The sequence below is a fragment of the Podarcis vaucheri genome (assembly GCF_965113315.1).
Source record: "Podarcis vaucheri genome assembly, chromosome: 3".
Classification (NCBI taxonomy): domain Eukaryota; kingdom Metazoa; phylum Chordata; class Lepidosauria; order Squamata; family Lacertidae; genus Podarcis; species Podarcis vaucheri.
Genome location: NC_138761.1, coordinates 102,369,538 through 102,390,877, shown reverse-complemented (window position 1 = coordinate 102,390,877; position 21,340 = coordinate 102,369,538). Strand labels below are relative to the sequence as shown.

At 42.2% G+C, this 21,340-nt stretch overlaps 1 protein-coding gene across 5 annotated transcripts in view; it reads left to right on the top strand.

The window, feature by feature from the left end:
• Positions 1–21,340, top strand: part of CSMD1 (CUB and Sushi multiple domains 1) — a 997,036-nt gene that overhangs the window by 869,682 nt on the left and 106,014 nt on the right. For all 5 annotated transcript variants that reach the window (XM_082215381.1, XM_082215380.1, XM_082215382.1 and 2 more), the window contains 4 exons: positions 1,313–1,437; positions 4,847–4,943; positions 8,194–8,298; positions 20,472–20,590. In XM_082215381.1, the coding sequence (XP_082071507.1) occupies positions 1,313–1,437; positions 4,847–4,943; positions 8,194–8,298; positions 20,472–20,590 (446 nt within the window). The remainder of the gene's footprint in view (positions 1–1,312; positions 1,438–4,846; positions 4,944–8,193; positions 8,299–20,471; positions 20,591–21,340) is intronic.

The following is a 21,340-nucleotide window of genomic DNA, read 5'->3' as shown; positions in this document are numbered from 1 at the left end:
ATCAGAATTCAAGAACACTACTTGTTTCATCAAGGAGTATTTAACACTTAAATTCTCTCTCCATTGATTAATACTGGTCGTGTCCAATTTAAAAGAGCAATTTGTCATTTCAAAAGTAATTGAGTACCAGCTGGTTGGTAGGCAGTATAGTGTTTCACATAATAACCTATTAGATTAACAAGGTTGATGCATGTTTTGCTGAATATTTATTATCAGTGTGACTGCCTCTAAAATCATAAGTATAATATGGAGCATAATGTCAATGTCTAGAAATCACCCTTCTGTTAATTAATTGATTTTTCCCCCATGAAACATCCTTTATAGCAGATTTATAACTGATACAATTAGAAGTCTGCTGTTACAATGTCATATTTTAGAATAACAAGATCCAAAATAAATTCATCCAAACAATGCACTTAACACTGTGTTTTGTCAGTGAAACTCGCTAATGGAATTGTGTTTACTGTTTTGAATTCTTTTGCATGTATTAAGTGTCCCCCCCCATTTTTTTTTACTCTCAAGACTTGTGCATTACAATTATTAATAATACTGACAGGGACAGTGTGACTTTAGAGAGAATAAAATAAGATCATAGTGATTTGAATCATAATAGCTAATATAATTTTACCTGAGTACATTCAGCTCCTAGTATATTGTCACAGGGCAGAAGAAAGTTCTGTTTTCCACCTTGGACATAACTAATTCCAAGACCACGGAGTTTCATCTTTATTTTTATTGAAATTCTCTTTAATCTCGATGTTAAGAAGCATTCATCCTCTCTCTGCTTCATATCCAATATAAATATAATTAAAATTAATATATTAATGTTGCATGGGCAGGCCTGGCAAGCAACCACAGTCCGTCCTGTCTTGGCTGATCTGGGGCAGGTAGCTGCAGGGTAGCTTCAAACCTTTTTGTCTGTCTACCTCTCTTACTCTGAAGACTCTGTGGCTGTTTTCCTGCCCCACTCTCTACAACCTTCCCCTTCCTCTGTGGTGCTTTTTCCTACTCCAGTCTCACAATGAATTTTGTGGGGAAATTGGACTGGAATAAGAAAAAGGAAGAAATTCTGGCATAAAGTCACCTGAATTTAAAATATCATTTCCATGGTTTGGCAGCCATGGTCACTATTAGAGAAAATTTAATTGAATGTTCATATTTCTATGCATACATATATTTATAGATATTTCCTTTGAATGTGAAAGTGTGTCTTACTTTGGTTGAAACGAGGTCTTATTTCTATTGTTAGTGTTACTTTGCTGTTCCCTGAGCATGACTTTACCTTTGTCGTTATCTCTAATTCAATTTTCAGTGCCATGCAGTCGAAATTTCACTGAACGGAGGGGTACTATATTGTCTCCAGGCTATCCCGAACCTTATGGTAACAGCTTGAATTGTGTGTGGAAAATCATAGTGACTGAGGGATCAGGTATTCAGGCAAGTCCATATTTTGCCCACAGTGGAATATGAACTACTTCATAATAGTAGAAATGAATTGATTGTTGATCACTCCTCTTCCCAAACCCTAGCCAAATCTAAAGAAAAACATCAGCTTGCTTACATGTATTTATTTATTTATGGCATGTATATGCCATCCAATCAACTATTTTTCCAGGATGGTGTAAAATAGTAAAATACAGTTAAAAACAATCAATACAAAAATATAAAGGAAAACAAATCACACGAGTGTAACAGCATCATGAAAGCATCACGAGGCAGCATAAAACCAATAAGCCTATGATGTAGATCTCTTAAGTCTGGGCAAGTATATAGATCTCCATGTTCCCAGAGTTTCAGTGTATCTTAGGCTCAGAGCCAGTCCAAGAAATTTTGCTATCCATGGCAAAGGGCAAGGTGCCACCAGTTAATTCCATGAGCAGAGGCTGACTAGATTGGCAGTTGAATCTTCTTTCAACACTGGCAATGGAATAACATCCTCCATTGTGCCTGGGGATGGCTGGCTGCTTCAAAGAGCGCATGATAGGCTGTGTAGCGTGCAAGTCTCTGATATCCAGTAGAAGGGAATAGCTAGGAAGCTTAAGAGGAATGCCACTGCTGCCTCACCTCAGCACCCGCTGCCTGAATGCAGCATCTTTTTCACTTTGTCTAATGGTAAGTCTGGCCTGGTCAAATAACACACCCTCTCATTTCACCCCACATGGCGCAATGAAGCTAAAATCACTCCTGTCTACCCCACTTATTATGCTTAAAAGAACCAGTTGCAGAATCAGGATTGATGTTGCAGGACATTGGGCTAGATGACCATCGGGGTCCCTTCCAACTTTACAGTTCTGTGATTCCATGATTCTTTGTTCCTTTCATCAAAGCATTATTTTATACATAGTTAAATAAAGCAATATCACCATCTGCTGACAGCTAGAGAAACAACTAATGAGGGCATCCAAGTGCATTTGGTTAATTTAACACCATAAATACGATGGAAATAAAATCCAGCTGTGGGGTACTGATTAGAAGTGGATATCAGCTATGTGTGGAGGCCAAAAAACGAGGCAGATGGAAGTGCCAATATCCCCTCACCCTCAAGTCAGATCAGGGCCTCCCAAAAGTCTTGTATTGTTCTGTTTTTTTATTATTACTTATTTAAGACGGAGCATGCACTTGAACAACATGAAAGAAAGAAAGAGAAAATTGAATTAAAATCAAAATTAAGCATGTTCTGTTTTTAATTCATTTTTCTATTCAGAATAACTCCGAGTTTTTGTATATCTCTGTTTCTCTAGGGAAGCTGGCTTTGCAAGAAGTGAGGTTGTCCCACATGTTGTCAGTAAAGCACCAAAGAGCTCTGGGCTGGGTTTTTGTTGTTGTTAAAACCCGGCAGTACAGGATTTTATTTTTATTTTTTAAACCCTCGAAGTCATAAAAACCCCAGAGCTGTTCAGAACTTCACTGGCAATGTTCTGGACAGCCTCATATTGTAAAGCCTCTTGGAGACCTGTAAAACTTATATTGGAAGCATAAAGTCTATCTCAGAGGATACAAACAAACTCTGGAAAGGTTTTTAAAATGTACAAACAAGAATAAATACCACTCAGCCAGCTCTTAATTGGTTTAAAATCAGAAATGGCAAGAGACAAACCCCCACCCCTTTCACACATAGAAAATTATAGAGAAAAGTGAATCCATTCTACTTATACCTGGACTCATTTGTCTGCAGTTAATCTACTCCAAAAGTAGTGTTGCCATATTTCCCAAAATAAAAATCTCCTTTTTTTCCTTTTTTGGGGGGAGCGAAGCTGATGAGCTTTTTAGGGACATCTCCCCACAAAATGTTTTTTGGGGAACATCTCAGATATAGATAAGATTTTGAAAAAAATGTTCAGATAATGATGCTAGGCAAATCTTGAGGCCCATGTACACCCCTAGTATTTATAGATCCATTGATTGCAAGCATTCATCATGTCTTTGCAGACATTTCAGTGTTATGACAACTGCTACTTAGTGTAAAAACCGGCGGTGAAGTTTGTGACTGATTTGAGTTCTGCAACAGGTTCTTCCACAACTAAACCCAACCTCTTGTCCTGCAAAAACAAAACAAAACAAAGACATCAAAGTCACAGTCTTTATTTTCATTAGGTTTTCTCCCTTTAACCAAAATAACCCCTTTTCTAAATACAAATTTTGCTGCCCCCACAGGCTGCCTTGATCAATTGGGAAAATTCCACATCTATTAGCACATTCCTTTGTATGTGCAGCCTTTTCACTTCCATTGCAATGAATGAACTACTCCCAAAGAATTCTGTATCTGCACTGGCAGGGGTCTGGAGTGGAGTGGTTGTGTATAATTCTGCCTTGCAAACATGACTTCCTTGGGATATTGATAATACCTATACTGCTGCTTCCGTATATCTTGCCATTTTTTTTTTTAGTCTTCCTCATTTTCTTTCTTTAAATGCCTTTCTTCCTGTCATCTGCCGCTCACTTGAATCCAAGCTATTCAGTTTTGTAATGTGCCTTTTTCTGCACTGTGGAAGGTTCTATGTTTGAATATTCCTTCAAATTGAAAATATCCTCATGCTTACAAAAGTAGCAGAAAAGGGATGAGGCTTCTAGACTAGCTCATATTTTAACATCTAGATTTATAGGTGCAGGGCGTTTTTATTGGGTAACATCCATATATTTTATCCACCATCTGAAGTCTGGTACACTCTGCTCTGCTCTGTGCAGCTCTGCTCTGATAGAGAGCACTATCCTAACCCTTCCACGTTGATGACTGGGCACATAGGATGGCACTTCCATGCCTCTCTTCTGGCTTCTGCAAGCAGAGAAGAGCACTGCCAATGAAAGGAGGAAACCCTACCTAGATGGGTGGGAAACTATCACTAGAGGTTCTCCTCCTGGCAAGAGTAAGCAGGAAGCACTAAAATGGAGCACTTCGAGAGTGAGGTGAAAGCTTTGGTAACTTCATATCCAAACCCTGGAAGATGCCCCAAGCCCTTCAGCTGTGTTTGCCTGGAACTGGCATAGCAAATGCAGTAAAGAACTATTTTCACCATTCACCGGCCTGACTAGCATAAGCCACCAGGTCTTAGGTCTCAGCAGTAGATTTGCCACTCCCATTCCTTCTAGACCCCACTGACGATTGGTCTGTCATTTTTTGGAAACATGACACTTCAGCAATGAATGCCTTGTTATTCCATGATCAGTTGCTGCTCTTCGATGTCAAGTGCACAATATTGTGAGGTCAAAATGTTTGTTTAGCTTATGCAGCTACGTTTTGCTGTCAATCTCATTGCTGCTTTCTTTTTTTTTGTCTTTGATGTCAGAACTTCTGAAAAGATATGTAACTATACTGTTTAATGAACACCCGGTGGTGATTCTTTCACAGATCCAGGTCATAAGCTTTGCCACTGAGCATAACTGGGACTCTCTTGAAATCTATGACGGTGGTGATTTGACAGCACCAAGGCTTGGGAGTTTTTCAGGTATGTAGAGGTCTACATTGTGGTCTTATAATGGCCAAACCATAGGGATGGTGAAGAAATTTGGATAGGTTCGTATTTTTATGTGGACCTCCTAATTCACGGTGTGGTGTAGTGGTTAGGAGTGGTACACTTGTAATCTGGTGAACCAGGTTCGTGTCTCCGCTCCTCCACATGCAGCTGCTGGGTGACCTTGGGCTAGTCACACTTCTTTGAAGTCTCTCAGCCCCACTCACCTCACAGAGTGCTTTTTGTGGGGGAGGAAGGGAAAGGAGAATGTCAGCCGCTTTGAGAATCCTTCGGGTAGTGATAAAGCAGGATATCAAATCCAAACTACTCTTCCTCCTCCTCCTCCTCCTCCTCCTCCTCCTCTTCTTCTTCTTCTTCTTCTTCTTCTTCTTCTTCTTCTTCACAGTCCCGAAAAACAATACAGTGGTGCCTCGCAAGACGAAATTAATTCGTTCCGCAATTCTCTTCGTCTTGCGGTTTTTTCGTCTTGCGATGCAGGGTTTCCCATAGGAATGCATTGAAAATCAATTAATGCGTTCCTAGGGAAACCACCTTCAGGCCAGGTCCGGGGACAGTCTGTCCCCGGACCTCTTCTGAAGGCTGGGGGGGGGGGACAAGGGCTTTTCTTCCCACCCCCAGCATTTTAAAAAACCCTGGGACAGCGGAGGACTTCTCCGCTGTGCGGGGCGATCTTAAAATGCTGGCGGGCGGCATTTTAAAATCGCTCCGGACAGCGGAGGACTTCTCCGCTGTCCGGGGCGATTTAAAAGCCCCTGGGAAGGCAGGCAGGGGGGACAAAGACTTTCGCCCCCTGCCCGCCTTCAGAAGGTGTCCCCGCCCCCCCGCCCCACTTCGGAACAGCTTTCCGAAGTGGGGCGGCGGGGGCAGGTGTCCCCGCCCCCCTCCCCACTTCGGAACAGCTTTCCGAAGTGGGGCGGCGGGGCCAGGTGTCCCCGCCCCCCGCCCCACTTCGGAACAGCTTTCCGAAGTGGGGCGGCGGGGCCAGGTGTCCCCGCCCCACCTCCCCACTTCGGAACAGCTTTCCGAAGTGGGGCGGCGGGGCCAGGTGTCCCCGCCCCACCTCCCCACTTCGGAACAGCTTTCCGAAGTGGGGCGGCGGGGCCAGGTGTCCCTGCCCCACCTCCCCACTTCGGAACAGCTTTCCGAAGTGGGGCGGCGGGGCCAGGCTTCCCCGCCCCCCCGCCCCACTTCGGAACAGCTTTCCGAAGTGGGGCGGCGGGGCCAGGTGTCCCCGCCCCCCCTCCCCACTTCGGAACAGGTCCGCTGCTGGCGGAGACTTGCCGGCATGCCCAGGCTTCGCGGATCTCTCTGCCAGCAGCGGCAGCGCTGCCGCTGCTGGCGGAGACTTGCCGGCATGCCGAAGCCTGCGCGCAGCGCGCCCAGGCTTCGCGGATCTCTCTGCCAGCAGCGGCAGCGCTGCCGCTGCTGGCGGAGACTTGCCGGCATGCCGAAGCCTGCGCGCAGCGCGCCCAGGCTTCGCGGATCTCTCCGCCAGCAGCGGCAGCTCTGCCGCTGCTGGCGGAGACTTGCCGGCATGCAGAAGCCTGCGCGCAGCGCGCCCAGGCTTCGCGGATGTCTCCGCCAGCAGCGGCAGCGCTGCCGCTGCTGGCGGAGACTTGCCGGCATGCAGAAGCCTGCGCGCAGCGCGCCCAGGCTTCTCGGATCTCTCCGCCAGCAGCGGCAGCGCTGCCGCTGCTGGCGGAGACTTGCCGGCATGCAGAAGCCTGCGCGCAGCGCGCCCAGGCTTCTCGGATCTCTCTGCCAGCAGCGGCAGCGCTGCCGCTGCTGGCAGAGACTTGCCGGCATGCAGAAGCCTGCGCACAGCGCGCCCAGGCTTCGCGGATCTCTCCTGCCTTCAAAAGCCGTCCGGGATAGCAGGAAGCGCTTGCCTGCTATCCCGGACTGCTTTTAAAATGCTGGCGCTGGGGAGCAAAGCCTTTTGGCCCCCGCCAGCCTTCCTGGACCTCTTCTGAAGGCCGGAGGGGGGGGAAAGGCTTTGCTCCCCACCGCTAGCATTTAAAAGAGGTCCCCGAAGATTTCCCTATGGGCTTTCGTCTTGCGAAGCAAGCCCATAGGGAAATTCGTTTTGCGAAGCGCCTCCAAAACGGAAAACCCTTTCGTCTAGCGGGTTTTCCGTCTTGCGAGGCGTTCGTCTTGCGGGGTACCACTGTATGCCAGTTGAAATGCAGTTTTCCTTCAAAGTTCACACTTGCCTGAAAGTTGCAGGTCAATTCTCCAGCCATTATTACATCTTGTGAGCTTATATGCTTGCACAGATGGAACATTTGTGTGTGAAAATCCCCAGGAGCTACCCAAATAAATAATTGTGCACATGACACGGGATATAGTTTTAGGTTATTGGCATAATTTTGGCCACAACTTTATTGATTACAGATAGTGAGTGGTTTGTTTAGGCATTGGTTCAACTAGGCTGCTCCTGACCTCAGCAGGACGCAGTACTGACGACTGGGCCCCACCATACCATCAATGCCGGTAAATACCATGGGGAAGCATTGGTACAGGCACATGACTCAAGCTCACCCCAAAATGCTCCCAGGGACTCTTGCAAGGTCCTACCCCCCGAAAGGGGTCAACAAAAGCATGGGGAGTCCCTGGATTCCTTTAACGGAATACCTGTTGCGCATTGGTTCTCTGACCTCCCCTCCACACCACCATTTTAACCAATGCCTAACCGCCAAAGCTTACAAAATTGTGACGATTTGCTACGTGGCAAGCGAAACCCAAGTGGCATCAGCCAAATGGGAAAATTCCTACTGGGCCCCTGCCCCAAAAGCAGATGACCCACGAAGGCATAGCAAGGTCACAGCATGACTCTAAATATAGGGAAGGGTGGGCGGGTGATCCAGTGCATGAAGCGAAAAGAGGAAGCTCAACGCAACATCCAGCAATATATAAAGATCCTTCGGTTATTATACAACATACCCATTGGCCAGATTAGCCCAACAACCAAGGGACCACCAATCGGGTTGTTGTGGCTATCCAATTGCTCCCACCCACACAACAGTGAGGTCAGTTCTGATGATCTCACCGCAGCACATGCCCTTTGTGAGGAGGACCCGATTTACAGTATAATAATGTGACGTTGAACCTCACTCTATATGTTTTATTCTTCTTTATATGTTCTGCTTCTTTAAAAGTTCCTGTGTTGCATAGATCTTGTGATAAATGACAGTGTTCATAACCTGTCCCATATTTCTGGCAGGTACTACAGTACCAGCATTGTTGAACAGCACCTCCAATCAACTTTACTTGCACTTCCACTCTGATATTAGCGTAGCAGCTGCTGGTTTTCACCTCGAGTACAAAAGTAAGTTTTAACTTTATTATTATTTTGATTGGCATTGTGCCTCTTGTTTGTGTTTGCTAGGTATCATTCATATCATCACACTGTTGCACGCCACCCAAAGCGGTGCAAAGTTCCAGGGGTTCCAGGTGCTTATCCAGAGTTCGGTTTCCTTTGGAATGAGGGTCAGTGGAGACTATGGTGTCTTTATGAGATATGGTTTACACACACACACACACACACACACACACACACTCATATTTGATGGAGGGCTCACAACATTAACTCCCCCCCGGGTCTTCCTTCTTCCATAGCCACAGTCTTGGATTGCAGCAGAAATCAGGCATAGCTCTGTCTCCCAGCTGCCCAGCCTTCAACCTTCTCCTACAACTCAGCTCTGGTCTATGTCTTTCTAACTACCAGGCAGTTGAGGGAAGGGAGGCATCCATTGGCTGTCTGGCACAGAGCCTCTTCCTTTGTTACCTTCATGGCCCATACTTGGAGGGCCATTACCTCACCAGGAAGCTAGTGTGGATCTAGGAATTAGAATGGGACTCAGGCATAGAGCCCACCCTCTAAACTCATAACAGCATTTTCCCCCCTACATAAATCCAGAACTGTCTTCACTGTGTTGCCTTTCCCTTGATATTTTTTTAAGTTAATAATGTCCAGTTTTATGGCGTGGATAAAAGTTTGTTTTATGCTTTTATTCTATACATTTGTCAATATGTGCTCATGTGTGTGTGTGATCTCTGTAGTTGATATAATGACAGAGTATCGTAACAACTGCATGCTTCGTGTAATGGTTTTGTCTGTCCTAGCCTTTCAGTCATGGAATGTTGTGTACAGCACACAGGCTGCTCTGGCAGGGTGTACAGTTGTTGCAAAGTCTTTGAGATTTGCTGTTTTATAATTATGCATGTTGATAGTGATGTTTATGTTGAAAAATAACAGCAGGGTCAGTTAGACTTTGCATGCCATTGTAGTTTCCATTGTGGGGTATTGTTAACCCCAATGGCTTATATAGAACTGGCATCCCCAAACTCGGCCCGCCTGATGTTTTGGGACTACAACTCCCATCATCCCTAGCTAACGGGACCAGTGGTCAGGGATGATGGGAATGGTAGTCCCAAAACATTTGGAGAGCCGAGTTTGTTTAACCAGAAACGGGAATAACAACAACAACAACAACAATTTATTTATACCCCATCCTCCCCAGCCAGAGCTGGGTTCAGTGCAGCTAACACCAATAAAATTACAGTAAAAACATAATAGGGAAAAAAAATTAAAATACAGGTTAAAATGCAATTTAAAATGCAGCCTCATTTTAAAAGTAGCCCAGTACTTATCAATAAAAGTGTGATCACTATTATTATTATTTTAACTTGCAGACAGTATGCTTAATAACTTTCATCTTTTTTTTTTTGGCTTTCTTGGTATACATTTAGCCCCCATGCCAGATTGCTAAAGTCAGGGGTCCCCTCCCCCCATCAGCAGGAGGGCACATAGTATTGTGCAAGACAGCTTACAATATATTTAAAAAGAATAAAAAATAAGTATAAATGTTACAACATGAACAGGGATCAGTAAATACTTGAAAGCACAGTTGGGATGCTAATTATTCTTGCTGGTGCTCTTTCTTCACATAAGCATGGAGAATGACATCGTTTTCTGCTGCATCATGTGCTTGGATCAGGAATATATTGTATTTTATGCCAAAAAGGTTAGCACTATGTTTTCGCTTGGTAAATTACAGTACCATCCTAATCATGTCTACTCAGAGGTAAGCCCTACTGAATTAAGTGAGGCATACCTCCAGGTAAATTGGATTAGGATTGTAGCCTAAATAAAAGTAAAGTGACACAGCCCTCCAGATCTATATCATTTGGATGAGGATTTGGAAATGAAGCCATGGAATTCCTGCTAGGATACCAGGAAGTTGTTAATTGAGATTTGATCACTGGGGAACATTTTGCACACTCTCATTTACATAGTGGCACTCATGTCCTTTTCAAACTTTTTAAAACTACTGATGCAAAATAGTGGTGTCCTCCGTGCGTAGCTATGTACATCAGTGAGTCATTCATATTAGCTAGAGGTAAGCGTTACAAAGGTGACTCTTAAATTTTAAGCATGAATATAGATATTAATTATTAGTCTGATAAATAGCTTGACAGAGATTAGATTCGCCAAACATCTTTACGTTTGCCTATGCAAACATTCTATTACCTTGTAGAAGGGCAATAACAATTTTCTGTGAGACTAGGGTTTATTAGAGTATGTAGATGAAGGCACCAAATAGTCCCTTAATGTTGATATTCATCTCCTTTTAATGAGCAGTCCCGAACAAGCAAGTATACCGATAAGCATCAATAGTAATACTTATAATTGGGGTAATCACTTTTCTAAAATGTTAATGTGTGCAAATTTTTGGAAAGGCCAGATTTCCAGCTGATGATAAATATTCAGGACCAGCAATCAGCCACAGGGTATCTTTATTCTGTGGTTCAATTTCCCTATTTATTTCCACTATTTGTATGCAAAGCTTCCTGTAATTTATATGAAAAAGAGGTAATTTATTGATGATGCCAAATGAGTTTCTGAAGCTTATTTATACAGAATGTGTTTTGAAAGGCTGCTGGTTTATAACACCTGCAGATGTTACGTCCTGGGCAGGATTCTGATATCAGTAACTTGACTATCGCTCTTACCTGTTATCCGCAAGGTTAGATCAAACCTTCTGACTTTGTGTAACAGTGGTCCACTCCAATTGAAACATTAAGCCATAGTTTAGTGCTACATGAAAGTGCAGAACCTAGACTTCTGCTCTAGGGCATTGGAATTTGCTACCACCAGTCTTAAAAAGGAGATTAGACAATTTCATGGCTATGAATAACTACTCGTAATGATCACTGTATGCTACCTCCATGATCTTAGCTAGCATGCCACTGAATACCAGTTTCTGGGGAACAATAGAGGAAGAGGACTGCTACCTTTGTGTTCCACTTTTAGGCTTTCTTGGGCATCTGGTTGGGCGTTATGGAAAACAGGATGTTGGATCAGATAAGCCTTTGATATGATCCAGCAGGGCTTTTCTTACATGTTTTCCTTTACCTCTTCTCCTGTGGGACTGCAAGGAAAAATCAGAAGCATCCGCATGCTGTTTTAAACTATTCATGGTTTGAGCTTGCCTGTTGCGCTGAAACAGGTAACTGGGGGACAGGGAGATGGATTGCTTTTCAGAATTTGCAAGGAAGTCTAATTTTTAAAAACACAATGGTCAATGGTTCTACTGCTTATATTTTCAAAAGGAAAGAGCCTTAGCTAGAGTCCAAAATAGCAGTGATAGCTTTGCCATGAATCATGGCTAAAGAGTCATGTCTTAAATTAATCTGAAATATAATAAGCCTTGTTTTTCAGCACATTACACAACCAATTTAGGATCAGACATGAGGTGATAAATATTATTATTTTTTAGAGAGAAAAAAGGTTTCACTAAGTAAATACGAGACCAAATAAGTTAGGTTTGTGATATGCATGTCATATTCATTTCTGTGATTAGAAGGAAACACTGAAGATTAGTTTAGCATATTCTTTCTTAGTTTTGATGTGAATGTTTTTCTGTGCTCTCACTCTTTGTGCAACAATTGATTCACTGATGAAATGTTATCAGACGTACTTCCCTCGCCCACCGTTCTGAATTGCTGCAATGAAAATGAATGGCAGTAAATCACCATATCTTATGAACATAACCTGGACAAGTACTGATTTAATAAGAATCTTGATTTCGTCTCTTGATTTGGCCAGCAATTTTTAATGTGCCAGTTCTAAGCAAGTTTACTTGAAAATCAGCTCACTGAAATCAATGGCACTCACATCTTTTTAAAATGCTAAGTGTCAGGGCACTTGACTGCACTGCCTGGTTTTATTGTTTTGTTTTTTTGTTTGCAGAAAAATACTTTGCTTTCAGATAGATCTATCAATACAAACAAACATCCCTCTAGAACTTAATAGCTTTTTAGCATCTCCGTGTTAGTGAAATAATTGCAGTGTGGGTAGCTTATAATAATATAATTGAGCAGCTAGCTACACAGAACGTTGTGCAGAATACACAGCCACTGCAGGCTCCTTTGACTGCTGCTGTGTTGAACAAAATAAGTTTTTCTGTGGATCAAGATGGAAGAAGAAATAGCATCAAAGGGCCTTTGTGAAGCATTTGAACATATGAACAAATTCTGTCTACCTTTGTTATATTTGCAAGGGTTTTTTTTTTAAAAAAATTATTCACCGGCCAATCACATCAAATCAAATCACATCACATAAATTCCGAATTACAAAGCCGAATTTTAAATTTTGTTGAGGGAACCCATATTTCAAGATCCGAAGGGGGATTCTGATCATCTTCTTGCTACTGTGTTAATGTCCAAATCAGTCCAAACAAAGTTCATAATTCTATCCAGACTTATCTTGCTGTTTCCACATCACATCTTGTTCATATATTTTCTCTTTTTTCTTTATGATCTCTTCTGATAGTCTCCTTAAGCCGATAAACACCAATAATAATCCTGTGTGGGTTTTTCCGTTCTTCCAGTCCTCAAATCGAGATGGTTTCCATATATCATCGCCTTCATAGATAACAGCGCTCTTTCCATCATTAATTACAGAACTGTCGTTCTTAAGTCCCACTGAGGAGTTTCATCCACACTATAAAAACAGCTCTATTTCTCTATTTCTCCTTTCAGACTTAAGTCCTCTGACAGAACTTCCCAATATGGTGATGGTATTTTTAACTGTGTCATTCCAAAGCCCTTATACATTCCACACTCTTCTTAAAACATGCTCTGGTTCAAAGGTTTATCTCCACACAGCCTTAAATCCACAGCTTAAGTCCTTAAAACGACATTTCTGACTTGTGGGTGGGGGGGATTCTTGTTTAATCACATAAAGGAAAGAAAGGAAAGTTTCCCCCCTCCCCCATCAGTCCCTTTGCCATACCGAGTCTTGGCGTATCTTCTCATGATCTATACTTGTTCCTCCGAATCGTCTAGTTTTATCAGAGATCTCTTCTGTTAGCAGTCTTTACTCCCCCTTCTTCCTTGAAATATGTGCATTAGCTACATTCAAATTATTTCTTTTGAAGTTCTTGCAGCTAGTGGCGCGGATCAGAGACGGCGTCCAGGAGTGCCGAAATCCCACAGGAGGGCATTGTGCCTAGTGCCCCCATCCCCACAAATTCGGGGGTGGTATAGGGCACAGCAGGCAAGGGCAGTCCCCCACCATAATCCTGGGGGGGGGGTAGGGAGGCTATTTACTCCCATCACAGCCTCCAATTTACCTCGTGTGGGTCGGAGAGATGTTATTGTCAGCCATCTTCTGATGTGCCCCTAGTGGTCCCTCATATTTGCAAGGGTTTTGTTTCTGTTTTCACCAGAAGATATTTATGTTGATATTTTCCCACTCCCTGTAGTAAGTGCAGTGGGGTGGTATTGTGTTTGGCTCTAAAAGAGCAAAAAAGGCACTTGTACACATCATGCATCTGCTTGGAGCAGGCATAGGCAAACTAGGCCCTCCAGATGTTTTGGGACTATAACTCCCATCATCCCTGACCACTGGTCCTGTTAGCTTGAGATGATGGGATTTGTAGTTCCAAAACATCAGGAGGGCCCAGTTTGCCTATGCCTGGCTTTGAGCAATCAGATGCCATTAGTTGTGGTTTGGCCTCTTTCTTCTCAGTGGCTCATTCCGAGTTTTCTTCATGCCCACCTACCCTGGGTATGCAGTAAAGCACAGTATGGCTTCATAACTGGCTGAATTGTTTGTTGTTTAGGGAAGTTTTTAAAGACTGATGTTTTAATGTCTTTTTAATCTTTTGTTGGAAGCCACCCAGAGTGGCTGGGGAAACCCAGCCAGATGGGCGGGGTATAGATAATAAGTTGTTGTTGTTAATAAGTTGTTGTTGTTTTGCTCTTAACCCATACTGACAGGTTTGTCACTTCCTGCCAATCTCCTACCTTGAAAAATACCTGTATGGTTTGATCCACAGTGTATCTCCTTTGTTGTAAAGTTAATGAAGCCGTGGGTCTAGAAGATCATTGCTAGGATTCCCACTTCTTTATTCTGAATGTGCAACTACCTATTTCCATTCTTTATCTTATATTAAGATATTAGGTTGCTGCTTAAGAGATAGGTGAGCTTCAGTAGCATTTTAACAAAAGCTATTTCAGATGCTTAAACCTTTTTCTTTTAAATGCAAAATGGTTTGTTGTATTTATTAAATACATGTACAGTCACCCCAAATCCAGCAAGAGTCACCCTTACACAAAGCACTGGAATATCCTGATGTTTCCCACTGTACAGCTGAAGGCTCTTACTCTGGCCTTCCTGTAAATTGAGCACACCCATATTTTGGGTAAGAAAAACAAAATACGAAATGGACATACAATATCAGTGAACAGATGGGGAAACTGTCTTTGAAGAAGAAGAGAATTGATAATAGCCTGATTTGCTAGGCATAGCAGTACAAGTCTTTTTATGTTTCAGATGAATGACTATGGCTTAGAGTTTGCCAAAGGCACACCTAGAATCTTTATTTACCCATAGTAAAGGCATACATTCTACGTGCATTGGTATTTTAATCAGATTGCACACCCCTAGCTACACTGTGACACCAGTTTTTAAGACCCACGGGTTTGTAATGTAAACACTTGGCACAGTGTGATGTTCATTGTCTCAAAATGGTGAGGGGGAAGAGGAAAGAATATTGCATTTTTGTTTTATGCAATAATTCAGTCTAGGATTGATTGCAATAATGATGCTGCCTTTAGTGCTAGTTTTGATTGACAGCTATTGTTTTATGGAAGAAATTAGCCATATCATCAGGTTATTTTCTGTGCTACAAGGAATCATTAGCTGTAGAAAAGCCCATTTAGATTAATGGAAGAATTAATTAAATTCTTGAGTCAAAAGAGCAACAAACTCTACAAGGAGTTCATTAAAGTTATTCTCAAATTTTCATCAGTCATAAAAACAAAATGATCTGATAGAGGAAACTAAGAATTCACACACAAAATGTGACTTTAAATCTAGTTTTCTAATACATTTCCAAAATTTTATCTGCTTTTATTTTAACTAGTTCAAAACAAGTAGTATAAGAATCTCTCAATTTCTAGCAAAAATTCATGTAGTACCTATACTGTAGTTGTTCCTAGCCTGTGGACAACCTTTTGAAGTACTTCAGCTGTACATGATTGTGCTACAAGTTGTATGTTAAGTGCTTTTTTATCTATCTGTTTCTTAAACAAGTTTCAATTTCAAGGACTAAATGCTTAAGGAGTGCCAACTGCAGTATGGGTAAAATTGCATTCTGATGGCGATAAGACAGCATTATCTTTTTACTCCCTTCCTAGCTCCAAAGCAAGTTTGTTAACACGAGTGTCCCCAATCTGTTTTCATACTCCATACACATGCTGCATAACCAGTGCTTTTTTTCCTTAAAATCAACAACAACAACATTTAGGAGTACTCTCATTTTCCTACTCATAATGAAATATTGCCCCTCAATGAGGCCAAACCTAGATTCACAAAATGTTTAGGGGTATGCGTACCCCTGCGCCCCCCCAAAGTACTGTCCGTAACTTATATCTATGTCCTGAATAAACTATGGCCACAATAAGTTTTGTGTCCGGATTTTCATTTTTCGAAATATGGCCACCCTAGACAACCCATATCTACTACCACACCTGCAGATGTGAAGAAGAAGAAGAAGAACAACTGTGTGTCATCACCATATTGCTGACAACATACTCCGAAGCTCCAGATGACCCCACTCACCAGTTTCATATAGATGTTAAACAGCTGTTGGAGAGGGGGAGACTTGAATCCTGAGCAACCTCATGTTGAATGCTCCATGGGGCTGAGCAGCACACCCCCAAGCATCACTCTCTAGAAATGACTATCCAAGTAGGACCACAACTACCACAAAGAGGTGCCACCCACCTGTATCTTGGACAGCCGCTCCAGAAGGCTAACTTGGTTGATGGTATTGAAAGCCACTGTGAGGTTGAGGAGAATTAACAAGGACATATTTCCCCTGTCTCTCTCCCAGCAGAGGTCATCATACGGGACAACCAAAGCAGTTTCTGTGCTAAAAGCAGGTCTAAGCCCCAATTGAAATGGACATGACAAAAATTTCTTCATTAGGGCATGCTGTTGGACACATGAACTTCTTGTTCAGATTTTACCGGGTCAAGTTAACTCATCATTGGGATTCTTAACTTTGTGCTGCATTATGTATAGAAACGCATGCCAGGATTTGTGATGTAGACAATCATGACAGAAGAAGATATTTCCAGCTCACAGTGGCAATCAAAGGAATCTATTAAAATCTCCTAGATTCTGTATGCAGGGAAGGAAGGTAGTAATAGCCTACCTCTGGCTTCTGTTATTGATACATTGATCTTCCTTTCTCCTTACCTGTTTGAGTATTCCTTTGAGAAAAAGTAATTGCCAACCATAGCAGTATTGACTGTCCCTGTTGGACAGCAAGAGGAAATCTTACCCGTCATTCTGATGTTGACTTTACAGAAAGGGAATTGTGCAAGTTCAGAATGCATTAAGGAGTGTTATCAAGGTGATTTTAAACACCCAAGTCTATATTTGCGGTTTTAGTCTTCTTTCTTCACACTGCCTCTTGAACTTCTTGCCACACCCTTGATTTGTTATCGCTGTCCCCCCACTGACCTCATTGTCAATGGTGAGCTCCCATTGTTGTGCCCCAGCTTCTGCCAACCTAGCAGTTTGAAAGCATACCAGTGCAAGTAGATAAATAGGTACCACTGCAACAGGAAGGTAAACAGTGTTTCTGTGTGCTCTGGAATCACGGTCTTTTGTGCGCCAGAAGCAATTTAGTCATGCTGGCTACATGACCCGGAAAGCAGTCTGCGGACAAACGCCGGCTCCCTGGCGTGAAAAGTGAGATGAGTGTCACACCCCATTGGCACCTTTGACTGCACTTAACTGCCCAGGGGTCCTTTACCTTTTACATTTACTATAAGACTAGGTGCCAGCAGCAGCCAGGAGTGCATTCATCTGGGATATCTGCCACCCTCTTTTCCTGTGAAGCTACACTAGCCAACCACTGAAAGCCCTAGGCAATTCACTATTACATTATTCTAATGTACTGTAAGAGGGACTGTCTTTGAAGACAGTTCAGAAACATTAGTTGGTCCAGAACAGGAGTAGCCAATACTGTATAGTGCCCTTCAGATGTTCTTAGACTACATCTCCATCAATGTCCCCAGCCAACATAGCCAATGGTGAGAAATGTTGGAAGTTGTACACCAAAATCAGGGATGTTAGGACAGAACATATCACTGATATTGTACTGTCTACACTGGTTACTAGTTTGTTTCAAGGTTAAATTTAAAGTGCTTATTCTTACCATTAAACCTCTGAATAGAGGTAAGTGCCATCTGCTCCGTAGACTTAGAATTAAAATAATTTTGAGTTGGTGCTGCTGGCACTTTTGAGTTGGCGCCACAGTCTCTTTCCCAAGCTTTGTGGTTCTGTCCCAAGTACTCTCAAATTAATAGATACCTGCAGGGTGGGAGAGGCAAGACAGACAATCTCGGCTTCCACCATCCAGGTATTTCTGCCCTCCTACACACCAGGATACTTGCCTGTTTCCAAGGGACCAGATGTGTACTGGAGGTGGCTGGGTGTGCCATCTTTGTAAACAATGAAGACCATGGGAAGAATTCAAAATAACATTTCTGCTTGCCAGACGGCATGACCTCCCCTCTGCCACCTAGGGCTTCCTGCATGTATTCCCCTAGCTGGATGGAGGATCGAACACGTGAATAGTTTGTACACCAGGTTCCCTGTTCTGATCCAAGAGCTGGACTAGTGTATGCCTAATTCTTAAATAAATCAGAAAATCCTGTGTATTATCTTTTTTTCAGTAGGGGAGTTGAAACTGGATTTAGTTCCCCCATGAACCCCCTTTCCCCCACAAACAGCTGATTCTAGCTTTTCAGAGTCTTATCTTCTTGATGCAGGCCCAGCTGCTTAGTGCACACTGTTATTTCTGATCCACCTTATTCTATTATATAAATAAAGTGCTGAGAGACATGTCTCTGCTCCTTTTTCACTGGGATACTGGATGGTGAAAATAAGATATAATTTAAACCTCAGCCACAGTTCCAGTGGCTTGAATGACAGGTGAATACTTAGATAAGACATAATTATTATAAACTCTAACTTTTGGCAATAAATGTTGTGTTCTTGGCAGAGATATACAGGTGTAAAATCAAGGGTTGCGTGGTTTCTCTGTGAAGAAGAATCGAGGCAGGGAAGCATTACGTTTCAGTGGATTCCGAATCAGTTCTAAGGCAGTATTTCTAACCTCCAGTCTATGGTGTTGGATGTTTTGGTCTGCTAGCTTTCACCAGAGGCTTTTTGCTGCAGCCCCGCCCCCAGCACAGTGAATCAACTCCTACTACCTGGAAAAGGGTGTTACAGGGATGGGGCAGAACAGGGCTGGCCCATTCCGTTCTCTAGAACATCTGGGTCCTGGAGCTGGTACAGCAAAACAAATAAACAACACCCTCCTTCCACTTTTTGTCTTAACTGGTTCAAGCTGGCAGAACTTTGAGTATGGCCGTGGTTCCTCTACTCTGATTCTCACTCGTTTGCTCTATAAATGCTCTAAATTGCTCTATAAATGGATATTTCCTTCTCTATCTTTTTTTTTTTTTAAATTAAGTAGGGCTTATAGCTCAAGTCTAACAAGTGGTATGTAGTACAGATGTATTTTTTTTCTCCCCCAATACTTTTTATTTGTTTTGAACTCCCCCGTGGAAACGTATTGGGTCACAATTTCATTTCACATTTATTAAGGGTTTACTTCTGTTCACATTCATGAGTTAATTCTGATACTTGCACAGAATTTGTTCTCTATGCCAAGGAATAAGGCTATTCGCTGCAAACTGAGACTTCATAGAAATTAAGAGCAATATTTAATTATACATATCTCTCTCTCTCTCTCTCTGTGTGTGTGTGTGTGTGTGTGTGTGTGTGTGTGTATTAGTATCACACACTAATATATATCACATTTCTTTTTTGTGAAACATAAGAAGCAAAGCTTTTTTGAGACTGGATCAAACAGCCTAGGGAATTTTATTTTGGTTAGTTGACAGTGTCGTGTAATGAATGCTAATATACTTTCAGAAATGTTAACTAGATTATAGTGCTGTGAGCTTTCTTGTCATTGATGGCAGTGATGCCTGGAAAATATTGGAGGTCACTGTAATGACGTGCCTGGATGTATGTCTCGTGCCAGAGCTAGAATGGCAAAAGTATTTAACAAGCAGGAACTGGGATGAGATCACTGGGAGAGTGATCAGTATTGACATTAATGAGTTTTATGTCCTATGCCAAAAGAGTTAGCTGACCTGTGAAGAGCATGCAGTAAGCAATTTCCTGTACAAGAGAGGCATGCTACCCTTGAAAACAGTACTTGATATTCATAAGCTGTGAATGAGAACTACAGCATGTAAAGCATGTGGTCTAAAGAATACCTTGTCTCTGGCTCTGCAGCATGGCAGATAGAGCTCTGCCAACCTTTTCCTTTAAGCCCCCCTAATTCTTCAGTAAGACATCTTCATGCCACACTGTGTCCTGTTCAAGAGACTTGCACACGCATGTGTACACACACACACACACACACATACACACTTGCAGTGTGCATTATTGAACATGAATTCCTTCTGTGAGTGTGAATGAATTTCTAGATTTGCCACACCATTATATTTTGAAGCTAATTTTACCCAACAGTGAATATATAAAATGTGACCTATTACCGTTGTTTCATATGTATATACACGCCTCTGTGTGTGACTGTGTGTGTATATGTCTCTCTCTGTGCAGTATATACACACATACATACTATTGATGGCTTTATGTATCTGTTTGTGTATTTATATTGAACTGTTCTTCCTTTCTGTCCTGCTGCTATCATTTCTTCCCTTGTGTTCACTTAGATTATGGCATGCTTAAGTCAGGGACTTTAACGTCTTTTTAATTTTGTGAATTGATTAGATCATGTTATATGCTAAAGAACAAAAAAAGTAATAAAACTTCAAAACAACATGAATATTTTAATATGTTTTGTTCCATTTCCCCCCTTTATTTTGTTTTAGCTGTAGGCCTTGCTGCCTGCCCAGAACCAGTAATTCCTAGCAATGGATTCAAAATGGGCGATAGATATATGGTGAATGATGTTTTGTCATTTCAGTGTGAGCCAGGATACACATTACAGGTACTTGCATTTTCTTTTGAAATGGTATAGTTGCTGTTCTAACACATTGGGCTGGATTCATAATTGAATAGAGCAGAAACCCACAACATGGGTGCTTCCATGGTGAGAGTGATTTTTGTCAGTTCTTGCTCCCACAACTTACATCTCCTAAGGCAGTGGCTCCCAGCTGGGGGTCCGCAGACCCCAGGGTGTCTGTGTAATCTACCCAGGGGATCTGTGGCACCATTCACATGACCAAAACTACCATAGAGATATCAAATCTTTCAAAAGCAAAGAGTCCATGGCTTAACTTTTGAAAACAAACAAACATGGAGTCTGCAGTACTTTAATAATATCTTCTGCTAGATCAAATTATTTTGGTGAAGAAAAGGTATCCTCTCGAAATATTTTCAGCTCTTTGTCTCATATGAAAAGGATCAGGATAAATAAGTGATGGTTGCTTTTTCACTCTGCTTGCTGAAGAGAACTGCATAAAGTCAAAACTTGGCATATTTTCCCCATCTCTCTCATCAACAAAAATTTGCTCCACCAGAGGAACATCAGCAATTTTCTCTTTCATATTTTCTGAGACTACCACACCTGCAACTCTTTTATATGAAGTGATATAGCTAACAGAAATCAATTGGACATGATACTCAGAAATAATCAGAATTCCTATTAATTTAAATAGGTCTTAACTGTTGCTAATTTTCTCTGGATTGGGAGTATACATTTTGCATTCAATTTAATACACTCTGCAGGAAAGGAACA